General features: G+C 39.5%; 1 protein-coding gene across 4 annotated transcripts in view; it reads left to right on the plus strand.

The window, feature by feature from the left end:
- col7a1l (collagen type VII alpha 1-like) overlaps nt 1–22,467 on the plus strand; it is a 48,934-nt gene that overhangs the window by 18,840 nt on the left and 7,627 nt on the right. For 2 of the 4 annotated variants that reach the window (XM_035610233.2, XM_047336491.1), the window contains exons 20-84: nt 629–775; nt 1,129–1,398; nt 1,531–1,670; nt 2,238–2,361; nt 2,635–2,778; nt 2,915–3,102; nt 3,443–3,523; nt 3,713–3,730; nt 3,815–3,841; nt 4,000–4,065; nt 5,027–5,107; nt 5,191–5,217; nt 5,485–5,529; nt 5,657–5,731; nt 5,823–5,918; nt 6,009–6,035; nt 6,201–6,254; nt 6,440–6,511; nt 6,603–6,662; nt 6,894–6,929; nt 7,023–7,067; nt 7,265–7,300; nt 7,424–7,468; nt 8,164–8,235; nt 8,329–8,361; nt 8,831–8,902; nt 9,037–9,096; nt 9,213–9,248; nt 9,675–9,755; nt 10,060–10,095; nt 10,269–10,313; nt 10,862–10,933; nt 11,160–11,195; nt 11,457–11,483; nt 11,675–11,713; nt 11,801–11,863; nt 12,119–12,148; nt 12,294–12,347; nt 12,450–12,482; nt 12,997–13,062; nt 13,250–13,294; nt 13,430–13,465; nt 13,552–13,578; nt 13,654–13,725; nt 13,923–13,985; nt 14,235–14,252; nt 14,342–14,377; nt 14,471–14,509; nt 14,604–14,639; nt 14,725–14,859; nt 15,062–15,160; nt 15,577–15,780; nt 16,265–16,372; nt 17,219–17,263; nt 17,703–17,774; nt 18,156–18,206; nt 18,351–18,452; nt 19,052–19,105; nt 19,230–19,280; nt 20,598–20,651; nt 20,735–20,788; nt 20,917–20,955; nt 21,025–21,546; nt 21,694–21,729; nt 22,369–22,395. In XM_035610233.2, the coding sequence (XP_035466126.2) occupies nt 629–775; nt 1,129–1,398; nt 1,531–1,670; nt 2,238–2,361; nt 2,635–2,778; nt 2,915–3,102; nt 3,443–3,523; nt 3,713–3,730; nt 3,815–3,841; nt 4,000–4,065; nt 5,027–5,107; nt 5,191–5,217; nt 5,485–5,529; nt 5,657–5,731; nt 5,823–5,918; nt 6,009–6,035; nt 6,201–6,254; nt 6,440–6,511; nt 6,603–6,662; nt 6,894–6,929; nt 7,023–7,067; nt 7,265–7,300; nt 7,424–7,468; nt 8,164–8,235; nt 8,329–8,361; nt 8,831–8,902; nt 9,037–9,096; nt 9,213–9,248; nt 9,675–9,755; nt 10,060–10,095; nt 10,269–10,313; nt 10,862–10,933; nt 11,160–11,195; nt 11,457–11,483; nt 11,675–11,713; nt 11,801–11,863; nt 12,119–12,148; nt 12,294–12,347; nt 12,450–12,482; nt 12,997–13,062; nt 13,250–13,294; nt 13,430–13,465; nt 13,552–13,578; nt 13,654–13,725; nt 13,923–13,985; nt 14,235–14,252; nt 14,342–14,377; nt 14,471–14,509; nt 14,604–14,639; nt 14,725–14,859; nt 15,062–15,160; nt 15,577–15,780; nt 16,265–16,372; nt 17,219–17,263; nt 17,703–17,774; nt 18,156–18,206; nt 18,351–18,452; nt 19,052–19,105; nt 19,230–19,280; nt 20,598–20,651; nt 20,735–20,788; nt 20,917–20,955; nt 21,025–21,546; nt 21,694–21,729; nt 22,369–22,395 (4,784 nt within the window). The remainder of the gene's footprint in view (nt 1–628; nt 776–1,128; nt 1,399–1,530; nt 1,671–2,237; nt 2,362–2,634; nt 2,779–2,914; nt 3,103–3,442; nt 3,524–3,712; nt 3,731–3,814; nt 3,842–3,999; nt 4,066–5,026; nt 5,108–5,190; nt 5,218–5,484; nt 5,530–5,656; nt 5,732–5,822; nt 5,919–6,008; nt 6,036–6,200; nt 6,255–6,439; nt 6,512–6,602; nt 6,663–6,893; nt 6,930–7,022; nt 7,068–7,264; nt 7,301–7,423; nt 7,469–8,163; nt 8,236–8,328; nt 8,362–8,830; nt 8,903–9,036; nt 9,097–9,212; nt 9,249–9,674; nt 9,756–10,059; nt 10,096–10,268; nt 10,314–10,861; nt 10,934–11,159; nt 11,196–11,456; nt 11,484–11,674; nt 11,714–11,800; nt 11,864–12,118; nt 12,149–12,293; nt 12,348–12,449; nt 12,483–12,996; nt 13,063–13,249; nt 13,295–13,429; nt 13,466–13,551; nt 13,579–13,653; nt 13,726–13,922; nt 13,986–14,234; nt 14,253–14,341; nt 14,378–14,470; nt 14,510–14,603; nt 14,640–14,724; nt 14,860–15,061; nt 15,161–15,576; nt 15,781–16,264; nt 16,373–17,218; nt 17,264–17,702; nt 17,775–18,155; nt 18,207–18,350; nt 18,453–19,051; nt 19,106–19,229; nt 19,281–20,597; nt 20,652–20,734; nt 20,789–20,916; nt 20,956–21,024; nt 21,547–21,693; nt 21,730–22,368; nt 22,396–22,467) is intronic. The other 2 variants (XM_035610258.2, XM_035610267.2) reach the window with 2 other exon arrangements.

Genomic DNA, 22,467 nt, shown 5'->3' on the forward strand with positions numbered 1-22,467 from the left:
TTAATTACGTTAACATTCATGCAATTTCCAGCCCAAAAAAGTGTAATCTTCACGCTGTGGAGATTTGATTCCATTGTGTATTGAGCCCCGTAATGAGCGCTGATTTGTTTAAAGTGATATCGGTTTTAAAAAATCAATATTGATTTGGATAAATTCCAAGCACTGTTTGAGTGTAGTGGGTCTCCCAGGGTCTGAAGTGGAAAGAGCCCGACACGCGTTATTGCAATGCGCATTGAGTCTCAACATAAGCCCACTTTTGTAGAAAAGGGAAAATCATGCACAAACTACTATTCAAGTTTTATCATGCATGCAGAGTTTTTGCAAGCTCACATTTCTTTAACTGGGAAATGGCTGTAATTTTAGTAATGATGCCTGCGCTACAATGGCGATAGATGAAATAACTTGTTGCTGTGTTCACTTTGAGAACGTTCATAACTGAACCATCTTAATGCATAACATTTCTTCCTTTTCTCAAATTATTTGAAAATTGCTGTTTCCATTCTTTACTATTGAATAAAATGTATTTTAATAGGTAGGCATGTTTTCTCAATAGAATATTCCTGGGATCGTAATCAATAGAAATATGATTTCTCTGCAACATTACGTTCTTCTTCATGTGTCTTTTCAGTGCTGGAAACTAAAACAGAGACCCTGGGTCCTGGTTTTTCCTCCTACAAGATCAGCGATCTCTTGTATGGCAGAACATACATTTTCACCATCAGACCTTTGTATGGAGAAGTGGAGGGGCCTATAAGCGCTGTGTATCAAAAAATATGTAAGACGTCACTTCAAATCTTTAGAATTTTGAAGATATTAAGCAAATAACACAAACGCTAAATTTGCTACAGCTGTTCCCTCTCATTGTAAACTGAATTGAAAGCACATGCTTCTTTGTAAATGCATACATAAATAAAACAAAGAAATATTCAAATAATTGTCAGTTAAAATCAATACATCTTTGACACCTTAAAGTGTTGTTATTATTAGCTTTAATGGATAAGATATTCCTTAATCTTTAATGGCCCCAATAATTCAGGAAAGACCTTTCTCACAAAATTAGCAATGATAATAAAAAAATATGTTATTTAGGTTTTTTAATCACTTGTGTTATGGCTCTGTGCATCTCAGTGGGACCGAATCCTCCAGTTGTAACAGCCCAGTCCGTGCGAGCAACTGTGGCCCCCCATTTCCCCCGTATCACGACCGCCTCTCGGACGGCCTCCTTCAGGAACACTACCATCGCTAAGACAGCCAACAGGACCACACGGCAACCGATTGACGTGCCACCGATAATAACCATAACCACCGCAAAACCCCCAGCTCAGCCAGGTGACACAGAGGCCACAGCAGGGGTCCCCTCCACAATCAGTGCGGAGGCAACGACTTCCCCACGACCAGGTATTTCAAACAGAAGACCAAGCTGCCCTGTGGTTTATGCAATAGATATTCTTTTATAATTTAAAGTTATGTATAGTTATATGATCAGTGATGTTTACCTGTTTTTACGTGTTTTTTTGTGTGTTTTGTCAGTGTGTGGTAAGACCAAAGCAGACATAGTGTTCTTAGTGGACGAGTCCTCCAGCATCGGCGCTAATAACTTCATCAAGATGAAAGACTTCATATTCCGGGTGACCACCTACTTCCCTGTCATTGGGCCTCAGGGCACACAGGTTAGTCTTTCAGTGGAAACTTTTCTTGTTTTGGCTCAAGGTCTCTTTGGCCGGAGTGGCAGGAGAATTACAAATTCTACAGATTACAATGATTATGTAAATGATGCCTGTGAGGGACCAAACTGCACCAGTGGGTTGTCTGTGCAGCCCAGTTCTGTTAGCAGGAACACAGTGTGCATTTCTTGGTCTTTCTCAAACACTGGCAGAAAGGACAAACAAGGCACAATGCCACACGGCTTGTGATGAGACTAATGTTAGGTTTCAGGTAGTGGTTGGACTCCAAAGAGCGTAAACCAGGAAGCAGAGACAAAAATGAGCTTAATTAAAGATCTAGCAATAGGATCAGAATATGAATACAGAGGCTGCTTATTAATCCCAACAGCTGAGTAACAAGTGGCAGCTGAGGAATATGAAAAATGATGTGTAGTATCTCTAAAATGGATGAATGAAATTACAGTTTAAAGTTTCCTCACATTCAACTTTAAATCATTGTAACAGCTGTGATGATGATGATGATGATGATTATGTTAGAATAATGTGTATTTTTTTCCATCAATTTTCTCTCAGATAGCCGTGGTTCATTACAGTGATGAGCCTCGAATTGAATTCAACCTAAGTGACTACAAAGATAGAAACTCCGTGCTCAGGGCGCTCAGGGCGCTGCGCTACGGAGGTGGCAACACCAAAACAGGTTAGTGACGTTATCACTCACATCATAAAAATTTTGGGATATCATCGACAGGATGAAACAGGATGAAGTTGAGAAGAAAGGAATGCATTTGGTTGAACTTTTTCTTAATTTGGGAGCCTTCAGAGCTCACGAGACTTTGCTCCAAAACAAATTAGACTAGTTCACAAAAAGTGGGGGAAAAAACAAAACAGAGAAAAGCAGCAAATCTCCACGTTTGAGATGCCGCACACTTTTATTCAAATAATCATTTGTTTTTTCCCTGTATGTCCCTAGGAAAAGGCATCAGCTACGTTCTGCAGGAACTGTTCCAGCAGTCTCTTGGGATGAGGCAGGATGTGGCCCATGTTCTGGTTCTGATTACGGACGGCAGGGCCCAGGATGATGTGCTGCCACCCTCCAGAATTGCCCGTGCTCTTGGTCAGTCAGTGTTATCTTAAAGAATCCAAATAGTTAAGGAAGGAATTTTAGTGTATCTAAAATGTGGAATGGCAGTACACGTTCATCTATGTCCCGTCTGGATTATCATGTCTTGAATCTGTCTTTCTCTCTGTAGGTGTCAGCGTCTTGGCAGTTGGAGTCTCTAATGCAGACATGGATGAGCTGAATAAAATAGCAGCACCCACCAGCTACAAGAACATCTTCTTCTCCCCGACCTTCGATGACTTCCCCGCCATAGAGCGAGAATTCATCAAAAGCATCTGCAGTGAGGAACTGCTCTCTGAGTTCAAACAAGAGGATGAGGTAAGACAAAAACCAAAACCTCATTATCCTCTTTCTTTCCTATTTCATTGAGATATTGTTGTTCAGTCTGACTGAACTGTAATCAGTTAACCCATCACCCACACCACCTCTGCAGATGGTTGGGCATTCATGGTAACAATGTATTATATCCAAATTAAAGCAATCACTGTTTTAATCTGCACACACAGACTCAGTAGGAGGAAACGCTTCACCAGGTTTGACGTCAGCTGGCATCAAATCAGCTTCATTAGACAGCCTTCTCTGCTCCTACAGTGTATAATGTGTCAGTTGGCCAGTCCAAAATTTATATATGTTCCCTTTTTCTCGTTTCCATTTACAGTTTGCTCAGTTGGACACTCCCACCGAAGACCCCGAAGAGCTGCTTAAGCCTCAGGGTCCCTGCCCCTCCCAGTGTGTGAAGGTTGGTTCTTAAAGAATAAAATCCTAGACGTGAACATTTAAAGCAATGTGTCTTTTATTCATCTGCATCCTGGTTCACACTTCATCGATGGGTGCCAAAGTCAATCTGAACCTTTGACATACCCGCTTAATGACTTCTTCCCCTCACTAATAATTGGCTATTAATGATGTTAATCATTTGTTTTCACAGGGCCAGAAAGGTGAAAGGGTGAGTTAACTGAAACATGTTAAAGATTAAATGTATTCATAATATTCATCTAAAAACTGGACCAGTAATTCTCTTGTCTTTCAGGGGGATGGATCTGGTCTTGGGGGTCTGGTATGTTTGTTTTTTTATTTCTATGAACTCATAAAATAATAATCTGTTGGAAGAACCTTTCCATACATTGCCCACTGCCCTTTCTATGCCCTGCATCGTTAAATACAAATCACTTTATTATGTTTATTAATAACTAATGGTCTGTTTCATATATTTAGAAATTTAGACAAAGCCCTGGACAGTACGATCCTTTCACTTCTTCCAAAGGAGAAAGAGGAGAGAAGGTAAGAACACACACACGCACACACAAACACACATTTTATGCACTATCATCATTTACGTCTGCATCAATAGATTACGTTTGTTACTATTGCCTCACCTGTTGGTGCTGTTTTTAATGGTAACCGTACAGTCGTACCGCAGCATATAGTCTTAACAAAACACCACAGTTTATTACACAAATATTAACAAAGTAAACTCCAGTTTGTTAAGATCCACCCAGTGATTTCCAATTATTAAAGATACAATTACGTCCTGTTTTGCTTTAAAGCTCATTTAAATCTTCCAAGGTTACTTTTAAATGTTTTTTAAAAGTCCTTACTTTGATTAGATTCAAGGGATGGAGCAATGGGGCAGATGTGCTCAATTATATTTTTCTTTTTGTACATTTTCATGAACATAAAATATAAAAACAGAGGGAATAAACAATAACCATTAGACTCAACATAAGGAAAATGCAGTCATGCTAAAGCTAATGCCATAACAGCTCACGGTTTCCTGTTGTCATGTCAAAAATTAAAGGTTTATGAACGTCTCATAAATAAATGTAAGAATACAGCATCATCATCATCATTATTATCATCCTGCTGAAACATACATTTGTAACCCATGTTGACCGATGTTTTTTGATCTACAAACTTTGCCTGGGTTAGGGTTAGGGTTAGTGATTTGGATTAAGAGAGTGGATTTGTGTTGTTGCTGTGTTGTCGTTGTTCAGTTCTGAGGTTTATAGAAAAAAATACCAACAGTCTGTTAACTATTACTCATCCCTCTAATCAGATATAGCAAATGTTAGCGCAAAATGTCTTCATTCATTCTTTAATCTTCATTGGTCCTGTATATCAGATTACTATTATCTAATTATTACTCATAACCCTGCAGAGACTGTATGGGTCAGTGTGGCTTTGCTGTTTAGGTGTATTATTTTATTTTTCCGGCTCCGAACATGATATTTTAATTTGACAGGGACCTTCGGGAACAGATGGTGTTCCTGGGTTGCCTGGACGACCAGGGAGAACTGGACCCCCAGGTTCTGCCGGCCAGCGGGTAACTGAATTCAGAAAAAATAAACTTTATTTCATTTTTATTTGATTTTGAAAATAATATTAGTTGTATGTTTGTTTTTTCAGGGCTCTCCTGGCATTCCAGGTGACATGGTAAGATCAAAATGACAAATACATTCTCTAAAGTTAACCCTGTGACTCGTGCTTATGTACCTTTTGTACCTAAGTACCAGTTTCTTCTTCACTCTGTGGACCATCAAATAGCAAGAGTAGATTTATATATGTCAAAATTCACCTAAATTTAACGAAAAGGTCACATTAAAAGAAGACTGGAACATTTTAACATTGTGATCTATCAGAATTCTGATTTTTTCTGAGTTATTTGTATTTGTCTAATAATCAAATTTCTGTCCATGACAGGGTCGTCCTGGAACCACTGGTCCAAAGGGACAAAGAGGAGAGAGAGTAAGTCCAATCAAAACTGATCATTTCATTTTACCTGTAGACTCATTTCCTGTTCATTGTTGCAAAGAACAGGTCGAACTCCCCTATTGTGAATCCACCTTAAAAGTTTCTTCATGGTTTAATACAGGGAGAGCCTGGATATGTTATCGCTGGCACGGACGCAAATTTTGTCCCTGGACGAAAAGGAGAGCCAGGATCTTCTGTGAGTGCTTAGGAAATAACACACACACGGGGAGATTTTCAAAAATGTGGATTTTTGGACAAATTAAAAAATTATTTACTGCACGTTACAGGGTCCCCAGGGTCCTCCTGGTGTACCAGGGATCAATGGCGCTCCAGGCCTCCCCGGCCAGCCTGGACCTCCAGGGTCGCCTGGAATTTCAGTCAAGGTAATGTTCAAACTAAGCAGAAAAATAAACAATTTGTAATATGTTATTATTCAGGAAATGCATATATTTGGGCATTTTTTCCCTTTGTAGGGAGATCCTGGAGAGCTGGGAGCAAAAGTAAGTATGGAGGCTATCTTTAATGTACAGTAAGGAAACCCATGACAACTTACTTCAATTTTACTTTGACGAATTTTGTCCTCCTTTTTATTTCGGAATCAAATCTTTAGTTGTATAATATGCATTCATTTTGAATTTGATAATGCTTTCATTATTTTTGGAAAGGGTTTACGTGGGAAGCAGGGCGTGAACGGAGACAAAGGAGAGCCAGGAAAAGATGTGAGTGCAGAGTTGATAATATTCTCACTTGTGCCAAAGCACATTGCGATACACAAATAAAAGATTATTCATCATTGCCTTCTGAAAAAAATAATTTGCATATTCTTAAGTATTTTCCTTACTTCTTTGTTCTTTCTTTTATGTCTCCCACACATGCACACACAAACATATGCAAACTACTGTAGGGTGCTGCAGGTTTGCCTGGTCCCATTGGAATAGATGGGGTACCAGGATTATCGGGTCAGAAAGGAGAGAGGGTAACGTTTGCACTTGACCTTTCTGCTAAAAATACAAACAGACATCAAACAGAACCTGAAAATCTGACCTGATAAATTCCTTCTTTTGCAGGGTGAAGAGGGCATTGGCATTCAAGGTATTCAAGGTCGTCGTGGAGAGTCAGGAGAGAAGGTACATCACCTTAAATACAGAGTATAATCATTTTAATTAGAATAATAAAAACAGTCAAAAGCTCATGTCAGATAACCAGGACCTCAGACTGTGATGACAGGACTTCATTTTTGCTTATGGCCAGATGAATTTGAAGGCAGTCCCAAGTTTGTTCATGCTTTCAGCTACATTGTAGCATTAATGCCAAATCCCAATTTTTGTTTCATCATTTTTATCCGTTGTGTTATGCAGGGAGATATTGGCTTAACAGGACCAGTTGGCCTAAAGGTACCAAAAATTACTTTCAAAATAATGTATGAATTTGACCAAAAAAATAAGAGTTTTAGATGGATAATAATGTTATGCAATTCATCTTTTCAGGGTGATCATGGAGAACAGGGCGTCCCAGGGATCATTGGACCTCGGGTCGGCACTTTACCATTACCCCTACTTCAATAGCTTGCTAGTAGTTCCTGCATGCTATACTCTCCCCTCAAATGCATGTGAATTACATCCTGCTCAGGCTAATGAAATGAAATCAAACCTGTTTAACTGAGGCTGACTACTGTGTAGAAGTCAGTGATGAAAGGATTTTAGAGCCAGTGATTTATTTGTACCCGCAGGGAAAGAAGGGATTCAAAGGGGAGCAAGGAGACAAGGTGAGTTCATCCAACATGCGTGTCCACTCTCCCTTCAGTCTGAAAAGATTTGCCTTATTATTTATATGATAAAGTGAAAGAAATGGTCTGATTCAGACAAAAATATATATATTTTCTTTTTAGGGAGAACAAGGAGAGATGGGACCAATAGGACCACAAGGACCGACAGTGAGTGAGGATTACACAATATACAGTAATTATATATTTATACATTTTAGCCACTTAAGGCGCTGAGACAAAATATTGGAACACTGGGACACATGGGAATGTCTCACTAGCTTCCACTAGCTCACGTAAGCATATTAAAATCCATTCTCTAATGCGATAACTAAGGACGCCTGACGCGGATGCAATATTTTTATCTGGGATCAACTGTTTTCTTTCTGCATTCCGACATTTAGATTGATAAATGAACAAATGAGGAAGCCCTTTTGTTCCGTGTTCTCAAGATTAGGTTCTATCACAGATGGTTGTGATTACATACGACAGGGTGAGCCAAATTGTCAAGCCTCAGTGGGTGTATCTTTTGCAAATGGGCCATTCTTTTCTGCTTCATTGATTTTTAATTTCAGACTCCATAGAATCTTGGAGGAGATGATCACCAACAAAAAAGCGTCTTGAGAACCATCGTCCTGTCTTTTGTAATACAGGATTCATTATTTCAAATTCAAAAAAAGTTCGGCTTTGAGGATTACAGCGAATAAAGTACCAGTGTGTGGACGACAGCACAGTGTGATGGATAATGTTTTAGGATATTTTAGAAGTTATGATAGCTTACAGGCCATTATAGGCCATAATAGATAACTATCAGCCTCAGTCATAATAGAAATAGAAATATTTTATATTCCCCATGATTTTCCCAGGGATTCACAGGGCCTATGGGGTTGAAAGGAGATGATGGTCCAAGAGGAGCCCCTGGAGACCCCGCCAAGGGTGTAAGAAAATTGTTTTTACTCATTTAAACTCAAAAATAGCAACACATGATACTGTGCATTCAGTCCTCTTTCTCCCCCCCCCCATCACAACAGATACTAGGTCCAACTGGAAAAAAGGGTGTCAGGGTAAGTAACCAAAGGTAGTTTTATTTTCGAAAAATGACTGAAGTTTCCCCAGAGAGATGTAAACTAATATCACAACCAGGCTGTCGTGTCATCTTGTTAAAAGTTGTCACGTCCTCACATGTGTGTCTAAGTTGTTCTGGCTGCATTTATCTAAATTGGCTCAAACTAAGTCACTCAACCAAGGGGAAGTAATTCTCCTAATGATTTATTCGATGGAAACATTGTTAATTAATTGTTTGGGGTATTCTTGCACATTCAGACTCAGTCCTCAGGGTCTGCTTTTGTAACACAATTAAAAAAAAAATTCTCTCATTAGCCTTGTGGGACTGAATGCTTCCTTGAATGGCACATTTTGAATCCCAGTTCACAGGGCACTATTTAAAGTGAAGAGAGTTTTGTTTCGAAACCACTGACCGGAATCATTGACTGATCTTTCTGCGCATGCACGTGCATATTCTCTGTCTGTCAGGGAGACATCGGCCCAGTCGGCCCCACTGGCCCCCAGGGGATAAAAGGTGAACAAGGAGGCAAAGGAGAAAAGGTCATTAGTGAGGAATGCTGTACTGTACATCACACTTTAATTATTTTCTCATTCATTACAGCAGATAGCCTTGAAATACAGAAACAATTCATCTGAAGATAAGATGTGGCTATGGTTTGTTTTGATGTGTATAGGGAAGTCCTGGTTTTGGGATTCCAGGACAACAGGGGCCAAAAGGAGAGAATGGCGAGAGGGTGAGTCAACTGAAAAGTGAAATTACTCGTTTCACACTTAAACCCGTTGGTTGCTGTGATAGTGAAGCAGGGAACAGATGTCTGTTACAATTATATTTATGTTTCCTCATTTACAGGGAAATGTTGGTTTGTCTGGAAAACCAGGGCCAAAGGTGAGTGATAACCGATCAGTTTTTCTTAATCAATTATCATCTGACTTTGCAGTTCTTTGTCATTTTTTTTTTGGACCTTTTCCATTTCAAGTTCACACTCGCTGCTCAAGTAAATCCTCTGCACAATGTCTGCCTAGCTGATAAACAACACAGATGCACAAAGTTAGCAATTATCTAGTGAACATAGTGGAACATTTAGCAGCCAAAAAGCTACCAGGGGTTGTTAAAGACCAAAGCATAGCTAATGGTAACAGAGAAGAGAATACTAATGTTGCTTCATGGCCACTTTATGTGTAAATAGACAACTGATGGCCAACGCATACCACTTTGGTTGTGTAAAGGATGTTTTGGTATATTGTAGTGAATGTCCACAAAAACCTTTCACTGAGGTTGTCGATGTTACAATGACTTTTTTTTCTCATTCAGGGATATGATGGCTTTAAAGGTGACAAGGGGAATATTGGGTTACCTGGCAATCCTGGAGAACCAGGATTAAGAGGTAAAGATGTAAGTAAAGCCTGGGTGGTTGCCACAGTAACAATAGACATTTCCTGTAGCACAAGCATTTATTTATTTAAAAATGTATTTGAAATGAATAACATCAGAAGAATGAGCATAGTATGAATTACGACATGACAGGAAAATGCCAAGCTATGCCGATGACATTGCATTCAAATCCCTGTGAATATTAAATGTTAAAAAGTTTCTAGTCTTTTGAAAAATATATATTTTCTCTATGTGTTTGCACAGATGGCAAATTGTTTGTAATATTGTAATATTGGTGACAAACTTATGTTGGTTTTGTCTGTAGGGTGCACCTGGAACGATAGGAGGCCAAGGAATTAAGGCACAGTCAGCATGTTTACTTGATGCTTTTCGGGTTTTTTTGTTGGTCTGTGTTTGATCATTTTAACATGTTGCTTATGGAGTAAGCTGAGCAAAAAATGATAAATAATTATTACAGCCATGTGTAGTTTTAAAAACTAACTTTAAGTGATACATTTGTGTCGTCCTTCACAGGGTGATCAAGGTCCACCCGGAGAACCTGGTGACAGAGGAATCAGGGTATTTTAAAAATATTTTTCAAGATTATAATGCAGTAACAAAATCCAAAACAATTGATATATATAAAAAGGCCAAAAAAGCATAAAATAATTACCAAGAGGTTTAAGAGGCCGCCTAGACATGTGAGATAATGATAATGATAATGACATAATATTGTAAGAACAAAATTGAAACATCAGTTTGGTCAGAGACTTTGGCTGGATTGGTGCAATGAGATATAAGTTATATTTCCATGAGATTCACTGTCTGTTTATTAAGTATTTGTTTTATTCATATTGCATGTTGAGTCCCTCTCATTCAGTTTAAGAACTTTTACTCTGAATAATGCTGTTTAATCTCATTCTCAGTTTATACCTTAACCAGAATTTACAGGCTCCACTGTATTTGTGGACGTATGCTGAGAAACAATAAATCTTGCAATCATACACACATTTGCTCACTGCAGTGTTTCAGTCTGCCTATTTATAGTTCTATATTTTTTATGTTCTGTAAAACCCTAAAGCAAAAATATATATCCCCATATCAATTTCACTCTTATGGTTAATCAGGGTCCACTGGGGTTACCAGGACGACCAGGCGACCCAGGAGATAAAGGAGATACTGGTAAACCAGGGCTGGCAGTAAGTTCTTTGAATTTGCCCACATCTTGAAATAGATAGACTTAAACTATATATTTACTTTGTTCCCTATGCATAGTATTTCTCCATTGAACAAAACCTTACTGCTACATATGTGTGAAGGGAATCAGTAAGTTTTGTAGAATGGATATAACCTTAGAATGCTGCAATAATTCATCTTAAATTGCATTAATCAAAGATAAGGTGAGATTTCTTTCCTTTTTTTAAGGGCACTGATGGAAAGACAGGCGACAAAGGAGAGCCGGTATGTTTGCACTCATCTCTCTCATTGATGAGCATGTTTATTGTTTCTTCTGGTTGACCACCTTCTGATTATTCTTCTGTGACTTAAATAGTGTATTCAGTAATTAACTTTGGCTTTTGGTGTGTGCCAGCCCTCAGTGCCCCCCTGCTAATCCTCCTTTGTGTTGTAGATATGGGAAGTGTTTAGCAGTGTGACATTTTACCTTTTAACTGTTTTTATTTTTTGTGCTCCTCTTTCGAACCTGCTGTCGGCGTCTCAAAGGGAAAACCTGGACCTCCGGGAGCACAAGTAAACAAATCTTGATTGTCATTTCTGACAGCTTGTCATCAGTTCAGCCATGTTTGAAAGAGGCGTTTGTTGTCACAAAGATTATAAAGAAACTTCTCTCTCCCATAAGACATGAGGTGATTGATGTGTGTTCTCAATCAGATGAAATTGTTTTTTCTTTCGTTTTTCTCTTCATCATTTTGTTCCCCCAGATTGTGGCAGACAACAGTATACTGACCAGGGTGATAAAGGTAACCTTACAAATGACAAACAATATGTTTGACTTTTTTTCAGTTGTATTTTTATTAGGGAATTGAAATCCCTCTCCCCTCTTCCAGGGTGAACCAGGACAACCTGGTCAGCCTGGTTTGAGAGGAGACACAGGTCTGCCTGGACTACAAGTGAGTAGCCTGTTTCACATTAGTTATAAGTTAAAGATATTTTCCATGTAAACTTCTTCACAGACTAAACAATTAAACGTATAATTAAGAAGATCATCAGCACATTATCAAAAAATAAGGGAAATAATGATTTTATTATAGCATATTTAGTTGGTATTTTTGTACTTGGTCTGTTTCCAATCTCTCAACTAATCTGATTGGAGTTCCGGCTGCATGAAACTCTATTCCGTAATCTCAATATCTGTCTCTCCACAGGGTCCAGAAGGCAAACCAGGATTATCTCTGGTATGTGTGTATCTTTTGAATAAGTTCATTCGTTACAATTAGTGACTTTCAGTTCTTAATTTTTTTTTAAAATGTATTCATTTGGAAAATGCTTGAGTCCAAAGTGACGTGTGTATGTTGAAATATGAAACGTTGTTCTTTGCAGGGTGGATCTGGAAGAAGTGGACTTGATGGTCTACCAGGGAAAACAGGCGCGAAGGTTATAAAAACTATTTATGTGCCTCATTAAAAGTATCCTGTGTGAATGAAACTGTGTTTGAATTTAAGAGCTTACTCACAAGATGTTTTATAATAACTGCAGGGTGAACAGGGACAAAAGGGTGAGCCTGGTCCGGTGAGTGCATCAGAGATATTTCATAACAATGTACTGAATTCAATTATACTGTCTTATGCATAGTTAACAACTCATGTGGGGAAAACTGTTTAAACATGATAAACAAATCAAAAATAACTGATTATGAAGGTGACAGAACATAAAATCTTCTCATTACAAAGTCATGTGAATTATCTCACCGACACAAAAACATTTATGAAAAGAAAAGGAAAAGCAACAATGCTGTTGTGATCTTCTAATGTTTTCTTTATCAGTTGCACATGCACTTTAGACCTTTTATTTCTTTGTTGTGATGAGTTGTATATTCAGTCTGATGTAGTGTCCCTTCTATATTCTCGTCCTGAAGAAACATTTTTCTAATTTTCACTGAATTCTTGAGACAAGATATTGTCCGTGTTTAATGTGTGTGTGTGTGTGTGTGTGTGTGTGTGTGTGTGTGTGTGTGTGTGTGTGTGTGTGTGTGTGTGTGTGTGTGTGTGTCTGTGTGTGTGTGTGTGTGTATGTGTGTGAGCAGAGGGGAGAGAGAGGAGACCAAGGCCGGGTGGGGATTGCAGGAATGCCTGGTTTACCAGGAACTCCAGTGAGTATCAATTTGAATGACAGTGCTTATGGTTCAGACATTACGTCCTCGTCCTTATTCATTTCTTAAGGTGACAGGCAACATTAAAGCCACAATATAAAATATAGTGGCTTTTTATGTTGTTTCAGGAACATTTAGCATGAGCCTTCTGTTTTTTCAACGTAATGATCAATCCTCTGCTCTTTAGGGGAGAGCTGGCATCGATGGGAAGAGGGGCCTGCCAGGAACAGACGTGAGGAACACTTTCATCTAACATTTACAGCTGTGTGGCTGTGTGATACCAGCTGGATCACTACTACGCTAAATGTGCATCTTACTTACATTTGAAATATGTTTAGGCAAATGGATATGTATTTCCCTTTCACAGGGAGAAAGTGGATCAAGAGGAGAAGATGGCAAAAAGGTCCTTCAATTGAAAACATTTATTTTATATAATTAAAATATCTTTTCTGCTATTTTTCTTAATACATGTGTTATTCACAATTCCAGGGGGATAGGGGAGACCCAGGTGCAAATGTAAGTGGTTTTGATATTTAAAAAGAAAAAAAAATCTTGAGTTTGCAACTTCAAGTGTTTTTTGTTCTTTCACAGGGTAAAGACGGTGGTAAGGGGGAACCAGGACCTCCGGGTTTGCCTGGCAGACAAGTGCTTGTCACACCAGAGGTAAAAATATCCACCTGCATTTCATGTATGGTAAAAAGGTTTCTCATTTCTCAATCAAAAGCGTAAGGGGTAGATTAAGCAATCAACTCAGGGTTGGACCTTCCATAGTTATTACTACCTCTAACATTAAAATCATGTTCATCTTGACCTGCCTCGCCGTTTTAGCTTCACTGATTTTTAAATGGATCCATTCACAGGGCGCCACCATTGACGAGGTCCGACAAGCATTCCCGATCCCAATGGGTCCTCCAGGAGCTACCGTGAGTTTGATGCTAACTTGAAACATGCTTCTACATATTCATAACTCACGAATTATGGCGCCTCATTTCAGCTGTTGCGCGGTATAAGTTGTACTTTGCCTGCGTGGTGGCTGAGCCATTATTCAGTGATGGCTATAGTTCTTTAATCATAGGTTGCAGTGTGTTGTCAGAGAACAGATGTGGCAAGCTTAATGTCGTGAATGTAGGCGCATGTTCCAAAGTCTTTCTCTTCTCTTTCCTTGTGTTTAGGGTTCACCAGGAAAAAAGGTAAGGTGGCAATGACGGTTAAACTAGGGCAGATTCAAAAAAAAGCAAATTTATATATATATATATATATTTGCTTTTTTCTTTTGCAGGGTGATCAAGGAGAAAGAGGCCTGAAAGGAGAGAAGGTACAGTTGTGCTGATATGTAAAACCCCTTTAAAAAAAAAACACATGTATATTGAAATGTAAATTAAGTTAGTTTGCTTTCATGTTTTCCAAGGGTGATGGCGGAGCACCTGGAAAATCTATTGAGATGAAGGTGAATACAGGATTTAGTGATTCATCTCCCGGCATACATGTTCTCATTTTGTATTAATACGTCTTTGAGCAACATATTTTTTCTTCTTCTTTAGGACATTGAAATAATGTTTGAAGCCTACGGCATAAGGGTGAGTTCTGAGCAAAGCGCTGTATACACTTTGGAGTTGACAGAATTTGAATGTATTAGTAATAAAAACTTTTTCTTGTTCTCAGCTGCCCTTGCTGAAGGCTTTGATTGACAGGCTGCTGCAGGAGGGGATAGAGGAGCTGCTTCATGTGCTCGTCACCGCCAAGAACACAAAAGAAAACAAAGAAACTCACACATCTAACGTCATCACGGAGTACACGGTGCGTAAACTCCAGCGACAAAGTGCACGTGTTAGAGTTCATTAATAGCAAGTGATAAGTTCATGCAGTAGTTTTAGTGTGGGAAAGATGGATTTTAATAAACAGTAAACGAGGTAAAAACAAAGGTTTAGATGTTGGTCTCTCATCCCCGCACTTGAGAAACACAGGTTGTCAGAATTAAAAGAAGCTTGTGTTTCAACAGAGTTCAGTGCAGTTCGACCTCACCAGCCAGCCGCTGTTAGAGTTGGACACCACTGAAGACCCAGATACAGATGAGCAGCTTCCGGAGTCATTTTCAGTAGTAAGTGACCTTAAAATCCGGCTACAACAGTCTTAAATCCTAAATCGAGAGGAAAACGAATCATCCTGTGGAATGCGACTAATGAGTTTTTTAAATAATACAGTATTTTCTTGGATGGCATGTGAGTTTTGTGGTCATTTAGTCCTTTTTCATTTTTTTTTCTTTCATATATTCTTTCTATATTAACCTTTTTAAAGCGTATATCTTGAAGATTTTCCTTCAAGTTTCTTTTTATTGACAAATAAAAAGTGTTTCTTCTCCACGTGACTGTATCCGTGATGCCATCTGCATTTCTATACAACCCAGTGTGCACTGTATATTGACATTAACGTGCTTTAACCTAAAGTTGATGTTACTGCCCCAGAACTATGCTTTTTTCCCCCTCACGTCCACAAACTCTGTCTTTCGATACTCAGGAGCCTCTTAATGAAACTGCAGAGGTTCCATCTTTAAGGACCATCAGTGCACTGAACGAAGAGCAGGAGCTCGACAGGATCGAGACCAAGTCAAAGGGATCCACAGGGATGAAGATGATAGACGGGGACAGTGACAAAGTGTCCTCACTGAAAATGAATCTGACAAAAGTCAATTCCACTTTCAATTATACTACGGCCCAGGAGGTAAGGATGTCTCACAGTAAATAATGGCCACATCAAATTCGCAAGTCCACCAAACAGTTAAAAAAAACATGTTAAGCATGTAAGACATTTTTCTGCATGAGTTGATAACTGTCAGTGAACACAGTGGGATATCACAGTGCCTTATATTACTGATAACATCTTTCCTTGAAACGTGGTTTCAAGTCATTTTCTCTTTATCTTTTTTTAGTCATCCTCTCACAATGCCGCAGACATTTAAAAAGATTTTTAAAAGAATAGAGAATTAATTTCATTAAAAAGTCAATCTTTAATCTGTTGGAGCAACTGCCGATAACAATCCTTGCTGAGGGGCAAAGAGTGCAGCCACAAACTTGCTGGAAGTCAAAGGATTTGAGGTTGATTTTTGGCGGCTAAATATTGGAGGGTATTGGAAACTTGAAAATAATTGAAGTTTGAAGCCTTTTTATTTCAAATGTCCACAAACTCATTAAACTGCGGATGTCAGACGGTTTCAGGGCTAACGGAAACTGTGGTGGAGAAAGTTGTCCTCACTCAGGAGGACTCTCTGAAGAAGAATTCAGGAAAAAAGAAGAAAAACAGGGAACGTGGGAAGGTAAAGTTTCCGCGGTCAACTTTTTCGTATAACTTGGTTTGCCCCCTGACCGATTGAAGACGAGCATGAGTTTCCTTTTATTCATTAGATATAACACATTTTATATTATGGTTCTTGGTTGCCTTTGACATTAACTTACATTCATGTGATTAAAGGACCATACCAGCGGTTCACTCTCCATCTCCTCCAACTGATTTCAGTTCGGGCCACTAAAATATGAAAATTAACCTTCGGAGGCTTGTAATTTGCTTGACATAGACACAACAGCCTCGGTCCATTGTGATGGATTATCTCCCACAAAAAAAAGTCTTTATAAGCTTATTTTGATGTCTAATTTCCTTCTTATCATCACCATTATGTGGAAACAACAATTTCCTAAAGCAAAAGAAAACAGATTCTGCCATAATCCTGGATCACAGTCTTGGCAAAGAATTATATTCATATAGCACATTTGATTTTGGGTGAACTCAATTAGCTTTATATTAAAGTGCATACAGCATCCAGATAATAAATTAGAACATAAGGAATGAAATTTCCCCAAATTATCATAATTAATATAAAGTATATGCAGTTTCTAACAAATGGGTTGAAACATGCAAAACTGCCGGTGTGGTCCTATAAATACAAATAAACATTTATTTAAACACTAAGTGCTCTGAAACATCTTTATTTAAAGGTGCTGCATTAGTTTTTGATAATCATTAACTTCCCATTCCCCCTTTAAATATTTCCTCAAACTTACAGTATCATAACTCATAGTTTCATACTTGATCATCAACAACCTCTGAAGCATGGGAAACCTTTATGTTGTTGTTTTTTCTCTCTGACTGTGAACTTCTTAACCAGGGCAAAGGAAATAAAGGAAGACATAAGAGGCAGAGACACCGCCTGGTAAATGTCCTCGAAGGGGTCACGCTGGACCTGTCAAACGTCGCTTTTGCCCCCAACTTAACATAAACCAACTAACACAGCCGTGTCTCCCTGCAGAACTCTAACACTGGCTATCGCTAACATGACATTAACATATTATCTGTGTACAAATAACTGCTTTATTATTAAAATGTGTCATAAAAAAAACATTTATCAAAATATAAGAAACAGAATTAACCAGTTACTGTTTAGATGGTGTGGCTAGAAAGAATAAAAGCATGCATTTGTCTTATTGATGTTGACGACTGCTCTGATAAACTGGATGAATGGGCTGCTTTGTATTCGCTTTGCATTGTTGTCTTCCAGTCGTCCACGCAAAAATGATAAATGATGATCCTTGACAGTATCTTCCTGTAACAATTGTCCTTTCCCTTTTTCTTTCTTCGTTCTTTGTGTGAAGACAAGCGAAGAGCAAGGAGATGAAGAAGAGGATGAGTTTTATAACGGTGAAGAATACGGTGATGAATACGAGGTAGGCAGCTGCCGCGGTGAATGACTAATTCGTGCACTGTGGGAAACTTCAATTTCAGCGATGTTTGATGACATGGCGTTGTTATAGATTTGGAGCGTTGTGGGTGCCTTCCTGTTAACAGCCCTGTCAAATTGTCTGTTTTCCTTTTTTTTCTTGATAGCAGCATCTCAGGGGACTGAAATATATCTGTGCCCACATAAAACACTGGAGCGAGTTGATTATTAACACACCCACTACCTGAATTGATCATTAGGAATTAATTAGTTTGCCATTACAGTCCACTGCATCTGCTCCGCGCATCAAGGACTGAGTGTTTAAAAGTTATGATGACATTTTTTTTTCAAATACAATCTTTTTTTTTCTTTTTCTTTTTTGAAACAGGAAGAACTTTCCCCACATGGTAACTTGCAGGAGAGCAGAGACGACAGAGAGGTAATTTAGCCTCGTGCAGCATGACCTCATCTGTTTCAGCTGGATTGTGTATGAATGCTATGATTGATTCTTAACATAAAATATGTTTTTTTTTTATCACACTGAACATTTAACCGCCCCTTTGTGTTGTTTTCATTTGTGTAGGTGGAACTACTGCCCACGCACATTCCTGCCCAGTTAGAAACATCCTCAGACCCCTCCCGTCTTCATCTGACTCGCTTCTCAGAAAGAGAAACAGACGAACAGGTGACAGTGCACTTGACGTATGCAGCACAGTATTTGTCATACTAAAACAAATATGAAACACATAAATCCAAGTATTTGGTCCACTTAAGTGATCAGCAGTCGCAGCCCGACAGATGGGGAGTTTTGCCAATACCAATATTAGGGTCTGAAAAATTTCTGATACAGATATATCGGCCCATATATATGTTGCCAGTGATTTTTTAAATGTCATTACCAAACCCTCATGGCAAGGACATGTAAGGCTGAGGCTTGATATTGGTCTGTCAGCAATTCATATAAATTTGAACCTAGCACATGCCAAAACACCACCAAGAAAGAATCCAACTGATTAAAAACCCAGATAAATTCATCAATATACAATCCGACAAAAAAAGGGAAAAGAAAATCAAAAATCAACATAGCAATTGCTGTATCTCCAGTGCCCACAGCAGCCTCAGTGCAAATGTCCCTATAGCCGGAGACATTCCGGAGTATGATTTGGAAAAGGTAACCTCAGATTTATAATAAACTAGAGCTGGACGGATTGAATCCAAATGTACATTGTGTACATTTTCTCAGTTTTTCTAACCTCCCTCCGTGTGTGATTGTTCCCACTCTAGGCTGCGCGGACGACCACAGATCCTCCCTATCAACCGACGGGGGAGGTGGAGAAGGTACTGGAGGCCGGTGACCTCGTCTGTGCTCACTGGCAATGTCACATATAGCTGTTATTCTACTGAACGTTTGAAGCGGTGTTTTCACTTCGCATGCTTATCTGCCCTTTATTGTCCCGACCAGGGTGAAGTGTCACTGCCCACACCTCCCATCACAACGGAAGAACCGGACAAGGTAGAGTTTGGATTTTAATCTGTCCAGCCTTGAATCTTGCATGCTTGGGAATGCAATTCTCTTTTACTCGCACTTAACTCGAGAGCCCTGAAAGTGATGGACGAGTGCTTGAACAAAGTGAAGGATGGGCTTCACTTTTACCCTGTCGCACTATTGAGTATCCCTTGAATAAACCAAGGATGCGTTTAAATTAAATATAATAAGCACTTGGCATCACATTTCAAGACCTCATCTTCTGTCTGCTTCCTATGAAAATTTCACCAGTGCAAAACAGTGCGCATGTTTGTGTAAGACTAAAGCAAACACAATGGGGAAGATAACAAACCAACACAGTTTTCTTTTTTTAATTTGGGGGCATTGTCAAAGCATGCGACAGGACAATTTTTGAGCCGCATGCTTTGAGCATGATTTCTCCAAAGCTTGTCTGAATAAGAATGAGAAAAAGTGAATTACTGACCAAAAACAATTAAAAGAAAATACTTCTCTCTCTTTTTTTAAACAGGATTAATTCCCAAGGGACTGTGACTATAGCGTGTTAAGCATTCACAAGAAAGTGCACACACACACACACACACACACTACATGGACAGTGTGAGTAAACTGTGAACTGTGTTGCTGGCGGGGAGCCCTGAACCTGACCAATGTTTCATGAGCCGCGAGACGTTTTTCACTCAGCGACGATGTCACTCGCCCAAAAGCAATGGCCAAAGCTAAAATAGTTTTTCTTGTTCCCTCTAGTGGAGCTTTACAGAAAAACCGTTAAGATCTGAAAACTGTATTGAGATTGTTGTGATTCTCCAATGTGTTCAGTGTAAACACCAGTGTAGCCTCTACTTTTACTTACCTTGTCGGCAACTCCTTATTTATTTATGAAGACAAATATTTCTCTGTAACAAATAACAACAACAGTAAGCGCTCTCAAACACGTGCCGACACTCTAAATACATATTGCCTCGTGTCAAATTGTACTGAAGATTTATTTATTGAAATATGCAAAAAATGCTTTTGTTTTTTCCTTCAGCAAAAATACTGCCAGTGATATTATCCACAATACAACGGCACTATGAGCAGTTTCGTAGCCAAACACTCTTTTCACTGGTGAAGTTTTCCTCTGTGATCACATTGTTTTGTCTGTGTTTAATCACACTATGCATGTATCCTTCAGTAAAAAAAAAAAAAAAGTTACAAGAACCTTCTCAGCAAATCTGTGTCTTTCTTTCTTATCATTTTTTACCATCATACATATCAAACCCACACAAAAAATGTTCACAACTGTTGCACTAAACACGCTCGTGATCGCTCTGGGGCACTCAACAGGTGCCTCTATCTCAAATGAGGGTGAGAAGAGGCGCCCCCTGGTCTGACTCCATGGTAAGTGCCTGCTGGTGTTATAGAAGACAGATTGATGGTGATTTAAAAAAAAAATGTCAGTATAATAATTTGGTACGTTTCAGGCGTTCATGCCAGGTGCCCCGGGCAGAAGACATTGGTCCAAGGAGGTGCAAAAAGTAATAATTTCCACTAGATTTACCCTCTCACATGACTCACATTACACTTGATAAAATATAGAATAAAATAAAATGTCCTAGTCACTGTGAACCACATATAAAATTAAGCTCTTTGTTTTCAATTCCAGCATCACTCCTCTGGAGCTGCAGGTTACAACAGCTTCAATGTAAGTCTGCAGTATAATCAACAACACCGACAAAGACCACAGGCATTAATCCATATCCTTTTTTTCTAGAAGAAGCAAGAAAACGCTGATGTTCACACACACACCAGGAGGGAGAGGCAAGGAAGAAGAGACAGACAGACATACAGTGAGACGGAGGGAGGGATTCATCCAGAAATACAAGGTGGAGGAGACGAACAGACTGAAGCTGAAGGAGTTGAGGAGTGGGAGCAAGATGGATATACAGGAGCAGTCCCCGATCCGGTCTACGACGAGGAGGAGGGGAGCGGAGACTACGACTGGGATGCCGAGGAGGATGTGGATCGAGAGAGGGAAGCGGAGGAGGAGTTGGAGAACCTGGAGAGGGAGAGAGAGAGGGAGAGGTTGGAGATGGAGAGAGAGAGAGGGGAGCTGGAGAAGGAGAGGGAGGAGATGGAGAGAGAGAGGACGGGACAGGATGGGGAGAGAGACTTGGCCAGGGAGAGGGAGGAATGGGAGAGGAGGAGGATGGAGGTGGAGAGACGGAGAGAGGGGCATTATGATGAAGAAACTGGACAGCCATACCCATACCCTCCAGAGTATTTTTTACTGAAGGTGAGGACACATAAATAAGCACACCGTGTGATCTTAACACACTCATTATATATTAAAATACTCATTCACACTCACTCGCCTTTTGTTTCGCATGAATGTCCAGTTTGATTATCAAAAACATACAATACATTTCCCTGTATGTAACAGGGGCAACCGGGGGAGAACGGAAAACCAGGACAAAAGGTGACTCGACACGAAAATAAAAGTTAAACGTTCCATGTTTCCATTAGGGCTACTGTACATGTAGAAATAAGCACATACGGAAAATTACAAATTACATTTTCTTGATACTGGGGTTGAGGCAGATATCTAAAAAAAAAAAAAGTAAACACCTGGCCACGTAAAATCAAAACTCTCCATGGCAAGGTGAGAAAATATGTTTTGTTTTGTAATGTCCTGTGAACCGCTCCTTCCACAAGTACGACAGTCGCCATACACGAAATGTTGCCACCGGTTCATGAAAATATCATCGCCTCCCTCCCCACCCTACCCACGATGCATCAGTGGATGACATCAGAGCTCGGGGAGATCTTCTCTCTCGTCTCGCCTGTCAGCCAAGCCGGTCGAGTCCGGGGCCTTTGATGTCCCCTCCGCTCTATTTCGGTTTGACTGCCAGACAGTAGATTAAAGCAGACATTAATAATTCCCCTTGTTAAACATGCTGTCAAGTCGGCTGGCTGCTTCTCCGGTCTTTCTTTTTTTTTCATGTCAGACTCCTCTGTGTTTGTTTCGTCGTTTGACAAGAAAGAAAAGGTGTGTTGAGGTGCATTTCAACTCTCTGACGGATTTTTAATTTTTTTTTTTGTTGCCCTCACTTTTCAGGGTGAAATTGGTGAAAAGGGACAAAAGGTAAATGCAATGTTCACTCACAACTGAGCTGTGATCGACATGAATCTCTTAGTTCGGGGGTTGAGGTTTTAT

Source organism: Scophthalmus maximus, chromosome 12 (genome assembly GCF_022379125.1).
Source record: "Scophthalmus maximus strain ysfricsl-2021 chromosome 12, ASM2237912v1, whole genome shotgun sequence".
NCBI classification, from domain to species: Eukaryota; Metazoa; Chordata; class Actinopteri; order Pleuronectiformes; family Scophthalmidae; genus Scophthalmus; species Scophthalmus maximus.